Source organism: Dermacentor variabilis, chromosome 4, assembly GCF_050947875.1.
Source record: "Dermacentor variabilis isolate Ectoservices chromosome 4, ASM5094787v1, whole genome shotgun sequence".
In the NCBI taxonomy this organism is placed as follows: Eukaryota; Metazoa; Arthropoda; class Arachnida; order Ixodida; family Ixodidae; genus Dermacentor; species Dermacentor variabilis.
In genome coordinates, this window is record NC_134571.1 from 109,651,840 (window position 1) to 109,673,961 (window position 22,122).

Below are 22,122 nucleotides of genomic sequence, written 5' to 3' on the forward strand. Positions count from 1 at the left end.
ATTTAAATTACTTTAGTTAACCACCTCGTCATATGCCTTTCAAGTAGTCTGAGCGCTTGCAGGCGTCTGCTACTTTTGCTTGCATTCGAAGATAGTACCATATAGTACTATGAACCGAAAAGTCTTATTTTTCGCAATATATTGCAATCTTTAAACTAACAAACTTAAATACACTTAGAACAACAGAAATAAATAAGTAAATTGTATTGTTTTGTGCGTAACATGTGCTAGTCAGCGAAAGTACTATCCAAGTCAATCCGAGATTGTCTCTCCTTTTCTGCACGGCATGGAAAGTGTTTTCCATGTGCTCAGTCGTGCTGTGAACGTCTTTATTTAGCCACAAAATGGGCAAGGCTAGTAAAATCAAAATCGGAAAACAGCGCCGTAATGTACCTTTAGACGAGCAGCTTAAGGAGGAGGTGTCTGCCAGAAAAGCCAGAGTGAAGCCGAGGAACAGAAAGGATGAAGACGAACAGGTGAGAGGACCGTCGTCTTCAGACGTTGAACTCGATTCTCAAGCTCTAAAACGTAGCCGGTCACCAGCTTCCTTGTCGCACCAGAATAAGAACAGAAAGCCTACACATAATAAGGTCTTTAAGGCGGGTATTTTGGAGAAGGTTGTTGCTAGTGCAATACTATATCCACCATGGGATCTGTATTACAGTGTAACTGTCGTTAAATTTTTGCAGCTTTTACAGATTTATCGTGTCTCACTGTTCGGTTAAATCAAGATATAATCACTTTACGAGAAACTTGGCTTGCCCCAGATAAAAAAAATTCGTCTCAGGAATTATCGCTCTTTTCGTTTAGGTCGGTCTACAAGAGGTGGTGGATTACATTGGTTTCAACCAGAATTTGCCACAAAGCAAAGATAGCACTGAAACTTCTGCCCCTTGAATGGGAAATTCTAGTAATAGCTTTAAATCTAGCATTATGTTGTTCATTTTTCATCGCCAATATACTATCCGTCAGCAGTTCAGGACACACGGCTCTGGATATTGTAATTTATATTAGCGGAAATGTCATATTGGAGGTGATTTCAACTCTCATCATCGGACATGGGGTTTAAATACAGATCTGTGCGGTACTCGACCGTGGCATTGGTCTCGGGACAATAATCTTTTATGTCAAAATTCAGGTCATCCTACTCTTGTTAGAGGTTTAGCTACTTCGCCTCTAGATTTGTCTTTCTCAGGTTGAGGTCGTTGCGTATCCTCTTAGTCGACTGTTGACTAAGCCACAAGTAGTCACCACAGTCCGGTGATTTTTGAAATTATGTGCCTGGTAACATAACGGTCTCGGGCGCGAACATACATAAATTACAGCAAATTCCAAAGTAATTTGCGATCATCATTGGCTACCCTAACTGAAGCGAATTCTAAGCAAGAAGCATTAAGCATTTCCTCACTCTTAGAGGATTCGCGTAGAAAAGCTGAATTTGAGGTTCACTTAGTTAAAGATAAGTCCTCTTTGCGCTGATGGAATGATGACTGCTTGCGAGGATTATAGAAAAGGAAAAGCCACCTGGCTATTCGGCTTTCTTAGATACAAAAAAATGATTCCATTGCTGGTAAATGTCAAATCCCCACAAGACATGATAAGAGTCATTGGAAGTTACTGCTAAAGGGCTGGAGCACCACTTTTCTTCGCTTGTATTGATTTCCCGTACTGATGAGGATTTTACAAATGTATCTGTGGATGAATTGTCATATTCAAATGTCAAAAGTCTGACTGTAGCTCCAGGCCTTGATGGAGTTACTTCGGCCATGTTAAAAATCTTATCTAAAGAGTCGCAAGAAGATCTATTAAATATCATAAATTATTCTGTCAGAGCAGCTTGGATTCCACCAGAATGGGAGATTGCAAAGATTATACCGTTACCCAAAAAAATGGGAGTGGGCCTAGACAATGTTAGACCAATCGCCTTACATCAAATTTTGTAAAGTTGATGGAAGGAACCTTGCATGTTCTCGTTATGAATGTTATTAATACGAGAATGCTTCTTAGTCCATGTCAAACTGGATTCAGGCTGTTGTGCTGCATATGGCAGGTGCATATTGACCTGGAAAGTGGTATACAACTTGCACAGTGCCAAGGTCAGTATGCAGCATTGGTTACACTTGATAGCATAAAATACGGAATATTGGTAAGCCGGCTGTGAGAACTTAAGTTCCCCAAATATTTACAAGCATGGATTATGCAATTTTTAAGTGGCAAAGAATTTTATTGCTTTTGGAACAGCTTTTCATCGACTACATATAGACAAGCAAAAGGTGTTCCACAGGTGCCAGTGCTATCTCTGGTGTTATGTAATATTTTGTTGAGTTCTTCCATCCCATCCCAAGAGGATGTGCATACTTAGGTGTATACGGATGACATTGCATTCTTCTCATCAGCAAAGGACATTCGCACAACTTATGAAAACCTTCAGTGGTATTTATCTGTTCTAGAAGCTTCCCCAAATTCTGTTCATCTGGCTCTAAACATGAACAAGTGCTTATTGCGCATATTTCCTCTGAAGAACCCAGTACATACATCTCTGTTGTACCAGCTCGATTTCATTCCACAAATAGATGCTGTTAAGTATCTTTGTGTTATATATGACAGCTCTCTTTGATGGCATGTGCACACAGATTACATTGCTGCTAAGGGCGTTCGAGCAGTGGGTTTGTTAAGTAGACTGAGCCACAGTCGATCAGGGATGTGCAGGTTATCTGTTATCAATCTATGTGTATATGCCCCGTCCTGGAATTCGGCTGTGTGCCATACTCTGGGGTGCCTGCCTATAAGCTTCGCCCCCTTGTTCTTCTAGAAAAGCAGTCATTAAGACTATGTTTAGGGCTGCCCAAATTTGTAGCAAACATTATTTTGTATCTAGCAGCAAGATTTCCTTCTCTTGTAACTTAGTTTCATGTATTTGTGGTACAAACATTTTTAAGGATGTACAAATCACCAATAAGGCGCTGCCAAACAGTGTTCATTTCTCAGCCTAGTATGCTTTTTTATTGACATTGGCCTTGATTCCATACCCCTCAAGTTAATTTGTACAAACTCTTCTTGATCCTTTGAACGTTAGGATAGAGAGGTAAAGCCCATTTGTGGTGGGGAAAATTCTTTTAACATATATTTTGACAATATTTTTCCAAGCAATGCAAAGCACCGGCCCTAATGGATTTTAAGGGCTATTCAACAGGATTATTTAATAAAACGACAAACAAATGTAGTCATAGCGACTGATGCCACGCAGAACCAGTAAAAAAGTGGTATTGTTATATTCAGCCCTATTCTCGATTGGTCATTTTTACTGCGGCTTCCAGACTTTGTACCAATATTTCTTGCAGAATTTTTAGCAGTCGTTCTGGCCCATCATAAATTAAGTCCAACAATAGCTTATGTAGTCATTGTTACTGATTCTTTGTCCTTGTGCACTTAACTCACAGCAACTAATGAATCTCAGGTTCTTCGAGTGTTTAAATCCTTAGTACTTCAACACTTAACTAATAACCATTTAGACTAGGTACCTGGGCATACAGGCCTAGTTCTAAATGAAACGGCTTATTCATTGGCCCAGCCGTTCAATTTCTCCCTGCATCTGCCTTGATCATAGCTGCAAGATTTCGGGAACAAGTGATGTTGCTAGAATTCTCTGTACCATCTACAACAAATTCGTCAGATTTTAAACACTTATTGTACCCCTCAAAAAGCACTGTATGCCAATAGAGAAAAATTGAAGTAACCTTTGATAGGCTTCACTGTTGCATACCTTCTTTAAATATTTGTTTTTACAGGGCTGGTCTGGCACCGTCACCAATTCGTCATATGTGTAAAGAAGATGAGACCATAAAACATTTTTTACTTTCTTGTCGACGATTTATTAGCTTAAATAAACGGACCCTAGGAACACCACTCCGCCTTCTTGGATTAGATTTAGCTGTTCGAAATGTACTATCCTTAGTTGCCTCTACACTTGGGCATATCGGTGGGAAGGTTAGGACTGCCGTCCAGGATTCCTTTTAGGATCAATGAGATTTAAACTTTGAATACAAAATTTCTAGCCTCCTTTCCTTTCACCAAAATTGAACTTGAATTGTTTTACTTGATGGTCATGGTAGAATTTTCAGTTTCATAAAATCATGCAGGCTCTTCAATCTCTATCTTTCGATTGTAGCTTACCTATTATAAAATTTTGACTTATGTTATGCTTTACTATAACCTTCCTGATTCTTGGCCAATCCCCCAGAGTGGGTACATGCCAGTAGGTCACAAGGATCAAAATTTACGTCTTCTCAAACTCGCGCAGATTTTGGTGCCTCGGCATAGATCGCTGACCACGCCATCTTCTGTTGCAGTTTGTAGATGACAAGCTCACGAAGAAGATTCTAGACCAGGCTCGCAAACAGCAGGAGGACCTGGAAGAAGAGCATGGACTCCAATCCAGGTAACCTGAGGGAGCTCGCTGCTTAGGTAGTCAGCTCAAAGCCGAACTCTATGCTCATAGCTATTGTCTTGGCACGACCACTTTATCCATGCTCCTGTAACTCGTTGTCTGAAGGCATGATGGCGAGTCACGAAATTTAACTTAATTAGCGGCCATTGTTGTCTCATCGGCTGCAGTGGCAGGGAATGATGTTTTCATCACCGTGGTCTTTGGCACGAATTATTGCGAGTGTGCCATACCATTGTTGTTGCTGGAAAAGTGTGTAAACATTCTTTTCTTTGCTAGCGCATTTAAATGCTGTTGACACTGAAACCCTAGTCTGTACCCCCCATATTCACACTTGCTACCTGTTTTTCCCTTTAGCCTGTGAACAGTGTGTTTTTGGGCCCCCTCAACTTAATGTGTGTTGATCAGCTACGATCTACTGCCCACACCTAATGATCATTCGAAAATCACAATGCGGGCTTAAATGTCTAAAAAGAAATTTGCTGCAGCATTCGCCGTCATTACTCGCAAGAAAAATGGCAGATGATATATTTCGCTATTTGCTCAGTAGAAAAAGATGTCACGAGTGGATCAGATGGAATCGCATACGTATAAGGGGGCACATTTACATTAAACTATGTTTTCATGCATGTCTCCTTTTCGCCAAAGCACGTACTGTTGTTTGCGCCAAGAGAATGCCTCAAGATTGAAATCACTAATGAAGATTATAACCACATAGAAAAAAAACATGTTGCAAGAAAAACATGCTGCATGCATGTTTTTGAAGGTATGCGCTAAATCGATTAATATGTGTAAAGTAGGCTAAAGAAAACAGTACATCTGTTTCCAGTGCCAGTATGTAGTCGTGTGTGTGTGTTTTTATTCTTTTTCAGGCAAATTTGTCAAATGGCGCTACGTTTTTCCAATACACTGCATGTTTACTAGTCACTTGTGCTGCTGTATCTGAAGTATTTTTTAGAGCTAACTTCGGGAATCAACATTTGCCAATGCAGCAAAACTCGCTTACAATTCCAATTCTTGATCGGCCCTGCCACTGTGCATTTTATTTTATTAATTCTGAAAATGAAAGGACTGTTCAAACTAAATCTTTGATGGAAATGTTTACTTCATGCAGTAACTGTCATGCTGGCTTAAAAATGACTAAGCTGTGTCATCTTTGCAGCTCAGCTGGAGTCAAGTTCAAGGTGCCTGATGCCAAGCCTCGGCTGCTCAACAAGGGTGCGTCAAGTGATGACGAAGATGACTATGAGGAGCCTCCTGAAGATGACACATTTTATGAGACGATTGTGAGTGGGACTGTCAGCATATTCATCGTTGCACAAGGTTTTCAAGAGCGAAAGGTTTCTTCTGTCAGATAAATAATAACAGGGAGGTTAAAATAGTGAAATTTTCTGATCAATTCAATATCAATATATGAAAAATAAAGAACTGCCCAAAGTGTTTAATACATTTTCTAATAGTTTCTTATTTTTAAATTTTAAGAGAGGCACAGGGATGGTGAACAGTTCCTAGCTCAGGGTCAACCAAGAAAGTAGAGACATAAAGGCACGAAACCTTCCGGCTATTCAGTGTGTCTACTGAGAAGTTCAGTATCGATATAGCAATTCACACACACACACACACACACAAAAAAAAAAAACAGAGCCACCCGGTGAGGGGGTTGGGGGGGGGGGGAGTACATTCTGTATTTGATTCTATATTTGGTTTCCATATTAAACTGTTTGAATAATAAGAGTAATAAATTGTACTTGTTTGAAAATTCTGCACAGCACTTTGTTATTAGTTTTGTTTGTAGCAATTCCCATATTTTAAGCTCGAAAGAGAATGAATGAGAGTTCGAAAATTTGTGTCTGTACCTTTTAAAATTTATGTGGAATGACTTTTTTATTATGCTGAAAATTGCTTGAGGACGTGGAGTGACTGTTTGAATCATCATTTTCCAAAACCTCACACAGGAAGTGGATGAGGCAGATGAGAAGGCACTCGAGTTATTTATGAACGAGAACAGCAAGTCTCGACGCACATTGGCCGACATTATCATGGAGAAGCTCAAGGAGCATGAGACAGAGGTGGCCACGCTATTTTCAGGTGAGTGTCCGTGCATTCTGGGGATTATCTGCCCTTACTTCGTCGCATCTAGCAATTGAAATTACTGTCAAATGACATTGTGTTGTCGCTGGGATAATTAGCAATGGCCAAAATTACCACCCTGTTGCCTATTGCTGATACGAACACACATTACATTTAGTTGTGAAAACAACTATTTACAGTGTACAAAACAAAGAAAACACGTGTACAACTCTCTCACGCACGTTTGCTCAGCCCTTTGGGTTTCACACATACTGTTCAGTGATACTACTGCTGCGCGAAATGTGCTGAACTGCACCGAGAGGCAAACCCTGCTACATTCTGCTACATTTCAGTAAAATCTGTGTCCACCCTGTGCTGAAAGGGTTGCTCGGGCTTTTAAAAATGGTACTAAGAACCGCTGTATTTAAAAATGCATCCTAACTTGAAGCCCGTGCTTGACTTGACTTAAATGACGCCTGGTGTGAACGTGCCCAGTACGCTCACTGTATTTCTTTAGGCGCGTTCACAACAGGCGTCATTTAGATGAAGTCAAATGTGGGCTTCAAGCTAAGATGCATTTCTGAATGTGGGGGTAAGTCCCCAAGCGCCGTTTTACCGCACCATCGGAAGTGGCATAGCGTGGACCAGCAGCTGCATTAGCTTCGTAGTGGAGCAAGTCAAGCCTCTTAAGTTAAACCTACATCGTACTGCTGTTTCTTGAGTGTGCTGTTGTCAACATTCAATACCTTCCATCCCAACACATATGGGATCCTTAGGCAACGGGACAGCATTGCTTTTCGGGCGACAGTAAGCAATAGCACTGGTGTCGAGCCAGACGCTACACTCCTCTCTGTGTGACCAATGTAAAATGGTAACTGAAATTTTGGACAGTGTATGGTGTCTCGCTCGAATTTTCGAACGTAGCGCAGGTATTAGCACAGACATGGTGGCGGTGAAAAATTTTTCTGCTGTTCCATTTGTTGCCTATCCCCCACTTTGGTTGGCCTGGCGATTTAAAGGTGTAAGAATGGCGTACGGCTGCTACTAAGCTTTTGGTTGACTCTGCACCAAACAGTGACTTTCGCCGCTGGATACTGGCCTTGACAAAAATTTCTGTATTGTATGGCCATTATAGCATGCAGGCACATTGAGCTGCGTGACGAGCAAAAGTGTGCCGCTCCCACAGTGTCGACCATTGCGGCATTTCAATTAGACGGTGTATCAGTGAGACACAGCACAGGACAAAAGTAAGCCAATTTTTCATGACGCTGGTGTTGTAAAAAGTAATGAAATACCTAATTTTACTGCTAAACTTGGTGTTCTTGGACTGCCCACGCATTTATTCGGATGTTCTTGCAAGAAGTTTGAGAAATTCATTGGCAGCCATTTTCACCATTAAGTTTGACTCTCGGCATGCTAATTTCACATTAAGAGGCAAATGTCCTGACACAATGACAATCCCACCTTGTGACATTGTTGAGTAAGTAGCACGCCAGCCTAGAAGCCTGCGAAGCTTATTGCAGCTGTGCTACTGCCCTTTCTCAGCCAACATTTCCTCTCGATAAGCTATGCATATGTCATTTGTGGGTGCAGAGTCTGTGTCTAGACTCTCGCCTATAAATGCAAAATTAGCCTACTGAGTGTCAAATTTAATGATGAAAATCTTGGAATGAACGCATTCTTGAAGAACCGAACAAAATGAAATCTTCGAATTTACCACTCAATTTTTAATATATAAACATATGCCTAACTTGTGAAATAATTTTTTTTTGCTGGCTTTTTTTGTTCACAAAAAATTGTCTGACAAAGCAAATAAATTACGCATATGCAAGCAACTATTTGTGCAGATAGCATTTGCCAAGAAAAAATTATCGATGCTTTAACTTTAAAGGACTTCGATGATCTGGAAAGAACAGTGGTGCAAGAATGGAAAAAAAAAGTACCAATTTTATGGAGGAGAAGCTTGTTTAAGATTACTGCAGAGCACTCTCCTGAAGTATTCCCAATCCTTTAGATGTTGTTGAAGACAAGGCCTTCTTTGGAGACTTGAAGTCAACTTGGGGTCTGCGAGGTTGGGGTATCTGGCCACATTCATCTCAATAAATTAGATGATTTGAGGTCTTCTAGTGCACAAAAAAAAGGCGTCGAAATTGAGCTCGTAATGAAAAAAGGCACACAAAGTTAAGCTATGCACAGAGCAGTAAAAATGCGCAATTAGCTCAAGAAGGGTCAAAATGAAACCCAGGTGCGTTGGTCAAAAGTTCGTGCACTTTGAACTGGAAGTCTGGCTTTACTCAGCAAAAAAATATAGGCCGATCCTGGAGATAGTGCAGTAAAAGAATGTGGATTGATGCCGAATGTAGTGCAGTGTAAACAACAAACCACGGGGTACAGTAATGTGCCCAAGAGGACCTTGTCTTTCTTTGTGTCAACCACTTTTGACTTGCCTTTTTTTTTTTTCTGCATAAAAGTGAATCAATACTATGTGTCAGTTATTCAGTTTTCCCCGGAAGGCGCCACCCTTGTCCCCGGCTTTCCACATGCCATGTTTACAATGCTTGCTTGTCCCCCCGCAACAGCTGAGTCGTCTGGCTTTTGGCTTCCACAACATTCAACTGCTTGTTAGAGGCTCTTGGTCGCTACTGTTGTGCCTGAGCAGATGGTCTCGTAAATCATTGCAGATGCGGGCAGTATGCAGATGGCTGACTTGGATCCCAAGGTTGTGGAGATGTACCGTGGGGTAAAGAAAGTGCTGAGTCGGTACCGCTCTGGCAAGCTGCCCAAGGCATTCAAGATCATCCCTGCACTCTCCAACTGGGAACAGGTAAGAGTGGTTCTTTCGTACTGCTGCATGGCTACGACAGATTGGCCACACAGCGTGAATGACTCAGTGTCCTTTCACAGCAGTAGGTCCTGCAGCTGCACACGGAGGAATAAATCCTTAGCCAAGTTAATTTTCAGTCCAAGCTCTTCTTTGGCTTTAATGAAACTTAGCATGGCTGCATAATTGTTTGAGCGCTGCTCACACCTTAGCCTATTAATACGCCGTGTTAGGTGTAATATATCTCGCCTCATCCAGCAAATTTTCATAGCTTTCTTCTTTCTTTGAATGGAATGAAACACTGAATAAATTTTTTAACCAAGCATTCGAACTAACCAACCAATACATTAACATCACAAGTAGAATTTAGTGCAACAAATTCTTCAAAACCACCTGATAGAGTGTCTGTTATTGAAACATCATCAGCGCGATTAAAATCGGGAAATGTAGAGAAAACAAAATGTCCCGCTTCGGCAAAGCCTTGCTGGATTTACTGCATGTGATCTCTCTGAGAACACAGTTGTGCTGGAGTCTGTGCGATTTGCTCTTGAAAATATCTGAAGTTGTGCGGGAAAGCAAAGCTACTACTGTTGCGTTCAGAGAGTCGTATTCAGAATGCAACATCAATAGTGCTCGCTTATTTGGTTCAGATTTTTCACTTCTCACAATAAAGGCTTATGTGCAAGGGGCAGATGCACGGACAATCAATCCATGTAGTCTTGAGGCTAGTATTTTGAACAAATAAGAGTTTCCAGCAGAAATTGCCAGAGCAAATTGTGGCTCCAGTGTCTATGGAATCTGCCAGCATGGCTGTTCAGCCAGCACAGGAAGGATGAAATAGTACTACGTGGATTCTCCTAAACTTTGGCCTTCTTGCTTTAAACATTGTAGTGACTTGGCAAATTGATCATTTTGAACAATATATTGCAATATAAGTGCAGCAATTTTATAATAATAATAATATTTGGGGTTTTACGTGCCAAAACCACTTTCTGATTATGAGGCACGCCGTAGTGGAGGACTCCGGAAATTTTGACCACCTGGGGTTCTTTAACGTGCGCCTAAATCTAAGCACACGGGTGTTTTCGTATTTTGCCCCCATCGAAATGCGGCCGCCGTGTGCAGCAATTTTCAATGAGTATGCATGTGCACAGACACTTACTGCCTTCATACATTAAGAAAAAAAAAAGAAAGAGTTTCTTGGAAATGTAGAAAGATGAAGCATAATAAATAACGACACAGAAACGCCTGAAGCCAGAAGCGTGATGATTAGACAAATCCATATGCTACCTACCACTACCACAGTAGCTGAATGACCGCTGTGCTAGAGTTCTGACATGACGCGGCAGCAGCACTTCTGTGGTGCTTGATGCATCCCACGGCTGGAGCGAATGTTTCTTCTGTCGAAGCGCTGTGGTAGCATAGTGGCTATGGCGTTGAGCCGCTAAGCTCTTGGTTGTGGGTTTGATCCTGGCCACAGGCGACTAATTTCGATGGGGGGCCAAATGCAAGATCAGTCGTGTACTTAGATGCAGGTGCACATTAATGAAGCCCAGATATAGTCAACACTAACCTGGAGTCCCCCCTCCACAGTGTGCCTTATAATCATATCATGCTTTTGGCACGTAAGAACCCAGAATCTACTTTGTTGGAACTTTAGTTTCTGTTGCTCAAAGAAGCACGGCACATGCACCTGTTATGCTGACACGACTTATAAGAAAGAGCAGCTGGCCAAGGACGGCCGCTGCTGCAGCAGGTCCTGCACGCTACAGTTGCTGTCGTTTACTGCGCTTCTGAACTTATGTACGGCATCACCTGCGTGTTGTGCGAAGAAATATTTACAGCTCGAGTGTCTGGTTGTGTTTGCTGGCCGTGTACAGTGAAGCTGGCTTCTGTTGCAATTAAGGGTGTGCGAATGTTCCAAAGTTACTAATAATGAAATTTAATTATGCCCTATTTGATTCGGTCTTTGAATCACATGCTAGTTGGTATTCGTAACTACGAATTTCTTTCTAATAGTGTTCAAATAAACAAAATCCTCTATTGTGTGCAGTCAAACATAAAATTGGAGCTAAAGTGCTATAAATTTTAATCCCAGTGGCTATAGTAGGCATTAAACACCAGAAGTTATTATTATTTATTTTTATTTATTTATACAATACTGCAGACCAGAAGTCCAAGCAGGGTGAGCAAAATACAAAGATGTAGCAGAGCAGGCTGTTTGTCACTCAGAGAGGCAGACTTTTGCTTTTAAACAGCAATCGATCGCACTCCCTGAGGAAGTCTGGGTATCTAAACAAAGTGCCTATCTGTTTCGGATGTGTCATTCAGACATTTAATAAGCAGTGCTTCAACACATGTAATGTTAAGACAGAAATTTACTAACAGTCTGAATACTACAATATGAGCTTAATTTTATATTGCTGGGGAGAACGACTGCTTTTTATTAAAAGCCATTTGAAAAGGATTCAATTAGTTTCTGGCGCCATTCTATTCATATTTCATTCGCTCTCAAAAATTACCATCGGCACACTCCTAGTTTGTAATGATCCAGCTATGCATTGGTCATTGTGTTGATGTTGCTCTGTGTGTTCTATGGCAGGTGCTGTACCTAACTGACCCCGACTCATGGTCATCAGCTGCGATGTACCAGGCAACTCGTATTTTCGCTTCAAACCTCAAGGAGAAGATGGCTCAGAGGTGAGTGCCTTTGCCTGTGCTTGTGCCCAGGTCTTTTGTACCCCTACTTCTGTAGAAGCAAAGTTTGTGCTGCGGTGATGCTTTCTAAAAAAGTTTTTCTTGTTTATAGGTTTTACAACCTTGTCCTGCTGCCACGTGTGCGAGATGACATAGCCGAGTATAAGAAGCTCAACTACCACCTGTACCAGGTATTACATGAGCTGTTGCTGTTACATTGGAGGGTGGCGCTAGTGGGCACAGCTGAAGTGCACAAATACTATCTGCACCTCAAAACTGTAGACATGGAATGGAGAAAGAGGACATAAGAGCTGGTTACCAAGTGCAGGGTAACTGGAAGAACAAGTAGGCAACCCGGAGTCATCAAAATATTCTGATAGAAACCATCTCGTGACGAACGTCGACATTGATGAAATTAGCATAGAAGCAACGTAGCAATGCACCGTATTGCCATCGCTGAAACGAGTCGTATGACGCATGTACGCAGCTGGGTTTCTCTCGTGCATTCCTCTGGACACGCTGCGTCATCTAGCGGTGCTGCCACTATGTACACACTTGGTGCATCTGAATATTGTCACGTCGTCATGATGGCATAGAATAACACAATCGAAAGGGCGACTTTGAAAGGTTAACTCTTTGTTGGGTGAACCTGTGCCCAGCGAAACAAGTGGCACTCAAAGTACAAGTACAAGTACACTTGACTAGTGGTATAAGTTAGTGCTAAGCGAATACTGAGGCAGACACAAGCAATTCATAAAGCATGGTCGCGTGCTGGAATACGGTAGAAAATGACATACTTTCGTTGTCTGTGCTCATGACTACACGATGTGGGAAGAAGCAGACAAAATGGAAGGACACTAGAACCTTGTTGATACTTTCCCTTTATGTACGTTTTCCTGCCACCAATGTTCGCGATCGAGAACACAAAACATGACCCAATGGAGTTATGATCATTTTTTACCGCTTCATACATTCCCAGAAAACATGATTTTTCGGCACCAACGTTTAGTATGTTGCCAAACTGCAATCACATGATAGGTTTTCCGGCTGCTAGATCTTATGTAAACAAGGAAATGCGTGAAGCAGGCGCGATAGAGAACAGTCCACTATAACTGCCCGCCATGGCAGCTTCACTGCTATACTCGCCTGCCCGTTTCACGTGAGAATGCCGGCGCGCACTCGATTTCTCATTTTGGTACCAGCAAATCTCCTCCGGGGTCATCGCACGCGGCAGTCACAGCTGTCACCGCCAATCTTATTGTGATAAACACCTTCGCCTATTTGTTCCACAGCGCGTGGTGTCGTCCAAAGCGCAGCAAATGCTTTTAATATGTGATAAATGCACTGTCATTCTTTGCTGTAGACTGTGATCGTATACATTTTCCATCCGCTAGATCCCATGTGAAGAAGAAAAGGCATGAGGCATGATCAAGGCCAGTACCTATATAGCAGCCCATCTCACATGAAAACGACGGCGCACACAGTTCTTATTCCGGCACCAGCAAATCTCCGCCAGGTCGTCGCACACCGCATTCACAGCTACCAGTGCCAAACCCATTGCGATAAGCATCTTCACCTATCTGTTCTACAGCGCGTGGTGCATAGTGCCATTGGTAGTGTACTGCACGCTTTTAGTAGGCAATAATCCAAACACGCTGCTGTTCCCTGCTGCAGGTGGCGTAATGTGGGCATCACTTTTCGCTTCGGCGGCATCTGGCATCGCCCACCAGCTTGATTGCCCACTCTTAAAACGCCACGCAACAGGAAAACAGCAAAACGCGTCTTGGGCCACCGAAGCACCACCTGCATAACGCGCGTTGGCATCTTGTGCTGCAACAATCCACGTGACGCTTCGCATTATGTATATGTCAAAAATATTTGAGTCTGTCAGATCTTTTTAGTTACTTCGGATCGTACGTTTTCCTGGGTAGTAAATTTTTTTTGCGGCTTTTTCCAAAACTTATGAACGAGGTGGTTCTACTGTAACTCTCTTGCTGTGGTGTGAAGTAAAACAAGAACACGCAGTCGTTCGGTTTGGGTGCTTTATTATTTCTCTAAATGTTAATTAATCTATTGAAGCAACACACTACACAAATACCAGATGTTGCCCAGAATAATTCTCGAAGTTACATGTCACTTTGAGCGATGTCACAGCAGTGCAATGCACATAGGGCAAACAATGTTCAGTTTCAAATTTCAGCTCTTCTGTGGCGCGTAGTGATCTAATACTTAGCGGACACAATCGTTAATGTGCATTGTATGCACACTGCTTGTCAGCTCAAAATGGCCAGACCTAGTGAGGGGTCCTTTGTCATGATGACTACTGGTTTATAAAGATTGCACAGTGATGCCCATGAATAAGGGCATCACTGTGCAATCAGGGTGCATTAAGTGACTGCATTCTTCGCTGCTGCCACCTCCAAGTTCCTTGCTCACAAAGCGCACATTAGCCCAGTAGTCAATTCCTTTCCACAGGCCCATTAGGGCTTGCTTTCCTGCTTGCATGTGCGTCACCACCTCTTAACAGAGTGCAATTATCTTGCTAGCCAAGTTCACTTGTGCACTGATTTTGACTGTGTCCTCTCTTGCTGTTCTTCCAGGCCCTGCGCAAAGCCCTGTTCAAACCAGGTGCCTTCTTCAAGGGGATCATACTTCCTTTGTGCGAGGTTCGTTCACCTGAGTATCCCCTGCTGTATGCAAGCTTTCTTGGTATTTTCTCCCTCTAGTCCCTGCAGCTTGCTAGGTTTTATACCATAGCTTAGATCACTTATAACGTAAGTCATCGTAGTTGCGCACTTCCGCGCTATATAAGTGGGTACCGTGCTGCAACCAAAACAGTTTTCAAAGGCTGTGCATGTGAAAAACATGTAGACCAAGCAGCTGCATGTCTCCAGGAATTGAAGCATACGACCAGGATGTGCCCTCACTTTCGTTGGCAAGGTGACTCCTCCATTTTCCAAGTGCCGTACAACCAGTGCAAAACATTTCATTGACACTGCACTTAACCGCAACAGCTTTTGCGGCTGACTCCCTACAGGACAACGCTGGTTAGGCCTAGCTAGCGGGCTAGTCTGGTGGCATGTCATCAAGGGAAGGTTATCAAAGGTATTTTGATAAATGTTTGTGCCCATAGATGAATACACATTGATCTGGTGCAACATCAGGTGCACAGGCTGCACTGACCGTAGCATGCGTGAAGTGGGCAACTTTGCGCACGATCAGCCAGCAACTATCCGGAACTCGTATTGCATAAGTTTATAGGTGCGCGAACTGGTATAGGGAATGGCAAAAGCTCACATGCAGACAATATTCTGAAATTATCAATTTGCGGAAAACAGTTTAAACTAACAGCGCCACAAAGTCATGATCGCATGCACAATATGTGCACTTCATGACGGTGCGCATTGCGACAGACTAATGTGAAACGCACTCACGGCCTCGACCAATTTTCCCATGGTGCTGGAGTTGTAAAACATAGCGCATTTTACCGTTGAAATTAATTTTTCCGGTCTGCGAAATAATTCAGATACCTTTGCGACCCCGTATGTGTAAAAAAAAGTGAAACAAACAACAATCAAATTCAGTCCCTGCAAGCCTCGGCAGCTTTAGCATACAACATGATGCACTGTGCACTTGGGCACCTTAGCTGGAGCAAAACGGCGAAGAAGTGGGAAACGCTAGAAGCAGGCAAATGGCATCCAGAACATAAGCGAAATGCATTTAACCCGCGTTCTGCACTGTGGACAAACCGAACAAAATATGGGTAGGCCGTGATTAACTTCGTCGCTTACCCATGCAAACATGATTAGGTGCAAAAAACAAGATCACAATAAAAAGCACGAGGAAAAGAAATTTTCCACCGAATGGCGATGATCCATTGCTGCTGCTCATGTGGCTTCGCGGGGAATGATTACAACGGTTTCAGCGGCAAATTTTTTGCAGGTATTTGACAACCGCACTACGTGACTGTTGTTCTTCGACATGCCTTGAAGCTTTGGCCACCACACACGTGCAAAGAGTGTTGCTTATTTTGCTCTGAAAACGCTAACAAAACAGAGAAGCACAAGCAAACATGTTGAAAACTACAGTAGATGGCTGCCTCCTTTCCCGAGTGCACTTCCCAAGCCTGCCACCAGCGATGCGTCCGTTGGTGCGCACTACACGTATACTAACCACTTCACTAGCTTGTCGTGCGACGAATGCAACTCCGAAATGATAAAAACACGTGGCGTGACTTGTTGCTGCTAGCTTAGCAGGCAAAATAACATGTTTTGAGTGAGCTTTCATAACAGAATACTGAAAGTGGTGTGTTGTTGTCTCACGCAATGTGAAGATAGGGTGGCTAGCGAATACTACTTCTATTGTCATCTTAAGATGGCAGTGATGAGTGCGCTGGCTAGGCTGGCTCTGCAATGGGTTGTTTCGAATACCGCAAACAGGCTTTTTGGTTTCTTATCTGATGGCACCAAGCTGATAGTTTTTGAACCAGTTTCCCTGGGAGAAAGGAAAACTCTGCAAAGAATCGGTTAAGTAGTGTAATAATTTATTGTGAGCTATCGTGAGCCTGTGAAAATCTCGGGGCAGGTCGGGAATAGCTGTTTTGGAGGGAGATGAGATGTGTTTAATGCATTAACTGCATTCTAAGCTCTGCTAAGACAGATGCCACTAAAGGGGTCACTGTTGGGATAGCCATTGAGGTTAGGCAAGAGCGTGCTAACCAGTCAAGATTACATTATCTGGCGAAGGCCAACTTTATGATTGATATAATGAAAGTTTGGGCCCATGGAAATGTGCGTGCGCTGGCAGGGCCCTAAGCTTAGGATCGAATTAACCAGAGTCAAATTAATGGAAGTTTACTGTACATAGACATGCAAATACAGCCTAGGTACTCAGAAAGAGGTAAGGAGGTCGCTAACCAAAAAATTCGTATTAACCAGAGTCGAATTAACGAGTCTCCTGTACAATGTCGTGTGAATACAGCATACAAACATACATAAGGAGGTCCCAAAAGGCTACATTGGAGAGAAAGCTCTTTTGAGTACATGCACAAACGTAAGATGTACAAAATAGCAATGGGTAACAGGAAGAGAAAACACGTGCAAAAGCTTGGCAATGTCATATGCGTGGCTGTTAGGAAACAAACATGCATGTTTTTTGAGAATCGGGGGGCCATGCTTCTGCTCACTGCAGAATATTGCACGTAGGCAATGGTTCGCTCACTTTTTCCTTTCGACTTTTCTCGTTTCAGTCGGGGACTTGCACTTTACGCGAGGCCATCATCGTGGGCAGTGTGTTGAGTAAGAACTCGGTGCCCATGCTGCACGCTTGCGCGGCCATGCTGAAGATCGCAGAGATGCCCTACACGGGTGCCAACTCGATCTTCCTGCGCCTACTGATCGACAAGAAGTACACCCTGCCCTATCGGGTCATCGATGCAGTCGTGCATCACTTCCTCAAGTGAGCCCCGTTTGTTGCTGCGTCGCGGCACTGCGGCACGAGCCCCCGACACCTTACTCGCAGACAAGTTCCTGTAGCAATGAGTGGGAAAGCTACAAAGCGCACTCGCGTGACAGTGCTCCTGAAAATGACCTCACAGTTTCACTTGCATGTGTCTAAGCCTGGGAACAGAGAACGTAAACATTGTACTTACTGCAGCACTTAAAAGCCAACTTTCTTATTTGTAGATAGATCTTAATCATGCTTGCATACCTTGCGTATTAGAGCAAAGCTTTCTTTGCCTACCATCCCGTGGTTTTGGCTGGGTCAGTCAGTCGTTGGTCGGGTTCTTGCCGAGAAGATTCGACCTCGATTTTATAAAAACATAAAAGCTCGTCCGGCGGCACAGAATTCGAACTTTGGCCTGCCTGCACAGCAGCTTGGTACTCTAACCGTTAGGCCATTAATCATTATGATTTTCATACAAACGCACACCCACAACGGGCAATGTGCCAAGAATTTGCTTGTACATATAATGAGAAGAAACAAAGAAATACATGCAATATAAGATTTGTCACATTGCATAGCACAAGTCTGGAAGAGTACATGCGTGTGCCAATTTTCTTTATGGCAAAGATCAAGCAACGAAATGGGTAAATTTATTGCGCTTCATTAACTGCTTCACGAAAGCTTTACCTCACAAAGAAACCAACGTGTGCGTTGGACCTGCCTACATGTTTTGTTTTTGCTTTGGTGTGCTGATACTAAAAATTGCCCTAGGACAAACAGTTCTTTATATACTGTAAAAACTGTTCTTTTTTCTTTTTGAGAAGAATGATCTAAGCAAAGATAAAAAGAACACAGTAGTCAGGATATAGACGTAATCTAGAATATCTACGGTGTGCACTAAGGTATAAATCAATGTCCTCGGCCCATTTGAACTTGTCAGAGTCCATCAATGTTTCTTGAAAAATTTTCCATCTTAATATATGAAATGTACACTCATTAAAAAAGACGTTGAAAAATATCACATTAAAATTGGGCCTTGCATACATGCCATGAATTTGTTTTTTAGGTAAAAAAATTGTTCCGATAGCTAAAATAGCACACAAGCTATTTTCCCTCCAAAATTGCAAGTATGTCAAAATTGTTGCTTTGAGAAATCAAGGAAAAACATACTGGCACAGAACTTGCAAAAACCTTTTGAAAATGAAGGACCTCAAAATCTAGTGAAATGAATCTCATAATTAAAGGGTCTGGGAAATGCGAAAATAACAAAACTTAATATACTACTTCCTGGTCCACTTTTTGGCCTTCAAAGGGACCTTGACATGATTTTGATGATTCTGTACAAATTTACTGATTTGGTAGGATAGATCTTTCTGATCATTGAGAGAATGATTTAAGCGCTCTGCGTAAATTGTGTAATTTGTTATAACGATCTAAAAATGTACATTGCTGCCTATCACAGCGGCGCTGCTCCCCCGAGTTTTCAGCTGCCCCTTCCCACGCTGCATAGCATGGGTGAGTGAGGTCATTCGGGCGAGTAATCTGATTGGCTAAAAAAAGAAATTGTGGCTTGAGAGGAGGGTGATGTTTAACCAATCATGTGTGCATTATTACAGTGTACTGGCATGAAATTCTTGTGAGAAAGCATTCCTTGAGAGACACCCCTTGTAGCTGCGTTTGCATGAATTATTACACGAATGACGGAAGCATATTGTGTTAACTTTCAAGCATATCGCATCTAATGTAAATGAAGTGATTTGCTAGGAAAGGTGTATCACATCAAACGCACCAAGCAGAGGTAGTTTGAGATAAAGAATGCATTTCAGCAGCCCCCGTAAACAGTGTATCGTATTGGGAATTATGGGTACATATTTGCTGCGGAATGACAACCAGCCAATCGACTGGCAGCCGCGGCTTCCGCCCTGCGGGGACATTAAAACAAAGATGGTGGCTTACGAAGCAGGCTGCATGCGATTTCTTTTCTCTTGTGAGTACATTACACACCTTGAAACAGTGTCTTTGTCATTAATAAATCACATTAACATTTGTGAGTTACTTGATTTGCTGCATTAAATGGCCAAGTCTGCTTTGAAAAGATTGAAGCTGGAAGTTCCACACTCAGCTATCACTAGACATGGCAACAGCTGCAGACGTGCTGGGAAATTTTAATATCCTGGTGCAGTATGGTACATTTCTGCAAAATAAACGTAGTGAAAATCTGTCCATGCAGACAAATAAAGGGCAACTTGGCAGAATGTAGCAGACACCCTGCAGGCACTTTCGGTGCATTTCACAATGAGGCAGCAAAAGCAGACTTATCAGAAGTGACAGTGCTAACCCTCAAGTATGAGACTAGTTGGGGTTAGCTTGCTGGACAGGAAAATGCGCATTAATGTAAATGGTGGCTTATTAGCATGTGCAGTGTGATAAACTACTAATACAATGCGCTTCTACTGTATCCATGTAAACGCGGCTTGTGTCTAGGCATATGACAACAACCCTTTCAGGGACCCTTTAAGTGCAGCTTCCCTTTCGTAGTGCCTCTGCTCATTTTCACGTTTCTGCTGTCGACCATCATCACGTTCTGCGATGCCTGATTGTGTGATAGTGCAGGATGTCTGCAAAGGAAACAGGGCCACCAAGTACCCAGAACGCCCTCTGTTTTTCCTGTCCATCTTCCAAGCTCCTTTAATTATTTCATACCTAATGCCCTCCACTTCCAGTTCCCACCTTGTATTCACAGCATACGTTTATTGCCATACTTTGGCCTCTGAATAGTTCAGATGCCTGCAAGGCAGTGAGTCAGTTACGAGGGCCGTGGCTACACACTTTTCTCTTCTTCACTTCTACTATGTCTTTTGTTTTTCTGTGCCTCTTTTTTTTGTCTGCATCAATAAACAGTCAACTAAATTGATCACCACCAGGTTCGAGCGGGAGCAGCGGGAGCTTCCAGTGCTGTGGCACCAGTGCCTGCTGAGTTTCTGCCAGCGCTACAAGGGCGACATCTCATCGGAGCAGAGAGAGGCCCTGTTGGCGCTGCTGCGTGCCCAGCCCCACCACACCATCACACCCGAGATACGCTGGGAACTGCAGCATGCCACCTGCAGGGACATCGAGGTGCCCGAGCCCATGCCGCAGGAGGGGGATTCTGCTACCGCCTTGGCTAGCAGGGAGGGAGGCCCAGAAGAACCTGCATCCGAGATGGTCACGTGATACGGGGCAGTGGGTTTAGGATAATCTAAGATAGCCTGCCCATGATGTGGTGTACAATAAAGCTTGTTTGACGAAAGTTATGACTGTATTAGTCCTGCATGCAAAAACTGTAAAAAAAAAAAAAAGAGCATTTGCGTAGTGTTAGCCATGTAAATGGCCATGTGTCCTACAGTTGAATCCCATTATGACCAAGTCGCATCTGACACAAAAGTGCATTCATTATATCCAATATCCAATATAAGAATATATTTATTACGTGCCTGTATTGGTGAGAAAATTTCCCTACTTACTGTTATATCTGACAATTTGCTGTATGGTAACAAATATTAATACGTATTGAAATATCAGTAACAGATAATTTAAATAGTATCACAAACAGAGTTTTTTAAATGCTGTTTGTGATTTTGTAGTTACACTGTTCTCTAATGCCTTTGAGCCCTGTGAATATGAAAATATCAATGTGGTATTGAGTTTCGACTGTACAATAATGCCAAGAAACATATCCAAGACCAGGAGCACTGGTGGCAACATACAGTATGCTGATAACGTTCTTGTGCTGCTCTAATCTTCGACCAAAAGAAAATTTTAAATATGTTTGCGATGGCAATGTTGCTGCTGAAATAAGGTATCTTGGTCATTCCAATAACTGTTCATCATGCTTCGGTTGAATGCAGTGTCACTAAATGTTAATGCTGCTGCTTACATCTATACTTATTGGTATTGTAAAAGCCTATGCTAACAGTAATATGTCTATTACATTAAAGCTCTTGATTGAGACTGAGTGTAGTTTTGATTGCACCTCTCCACGAAGGTAAGCAGTAAACTCATCCAGAACCACCATACGGAACATATTGCTAGTGTATTTCCAGTTTAATATTTCTGGTACCTGTGCAGAGCGTGAAAGAAGCCTGCGAATACATGCAAAATTTCTGTGCGACTGGTCACTCGAGGCACTTTGCGTATGTTTGCGAGCTTTTTTCAAGCTCTGAAAAACATTTCTATGTAGCACGTATTGAGCAACAGAAAGCTGTATCGGGAATTTCTCATGTTGCTCTACAATTATCTCATTGACACCTTTCATCTAATAATATTTGAGAAGTTGACTAAGACTAATTATGTAATTTAGCAGAATGCAGGAAAAATCTGAGTATCTCCAAGAGACTGTGAACAACACTACCTTGGTTCTGTCCAGCTACGAATCGTCTGCATATTTGTAAACCTTGGCTCAAGTTAAGTGAAACACCTTGTATATTCCTGCTGTGTCTACTCGGGTGTTTATTTCTCTTCAGAAATTAAAATTTTAATTTCATTTAATAATTTTCTTTTTAAATAACGGTCATTTCTACTTCCCTATTCTTGACCAATCTTGCGTAGTATAGGTATAGTGCTCACAGAATGAAATGCCATGGCGAGCATTTAGTGGAGTAGAACC

At 42.5% G+C, this 22,122-nt stretch overlaps 1 protein-coding gene across 1 annotated transcript; it reads left to right on the plus strand.

The window, feature by feature from the left end:
- Window positions 1-263: 263 nt before the first annotated feature.
- On the plus strand, window positions 264-20,768 carry bys (Bystin). Its single transcript, XM_075689997.1, has 10 exons — window positions 264-476; window positions 4,350-4,438; window positions 5,607-5,730; window positions 6,400-6,532; window positions 9,196-9,338; window positions 11,938-12,035; window positions 12,145-12,223; window positions 14,633-14,698; window positions 17,281-17,489; window positions 20,402-20,768. Exons 1-10 carry the CDS (start codon window positions 345-347, stop codon window positions 20,688-20,690), a joined length of 1,362 nt encoding a protein of 453 aa, XP_075546112.1. The 5' UTR covers window positions 264-344; the 3' UTR covers window positions 20,691-20,768.
- Window positions 20,769-22,122: the final 1,354 nt, after the last annotated feature.

Bases quoted from the DNA above. Each gene is read 5' to 3' on its own strand.
- bys (XM_075689997.1), top strand. From the start codon at position 345: ATGGGCAAGGCTAGTAAAATCAAAATCGGAAAACAGCGCCGTAATGTA. The intron at 5,731-6,399 runs GTGAGTGGGACT...AACCTCACACAG, and splicing joins ACACATTTTATGAGACGATT to GAAGTGGATGAGGCAGATGA. The intron at 17,490-20,401 runs GTGAGCCCCGTT...GATCACCACCAG, and splicing joins GTCGTGCATCACTTCCTCAA to GTTCGAGCGGGAGCAGCGGG.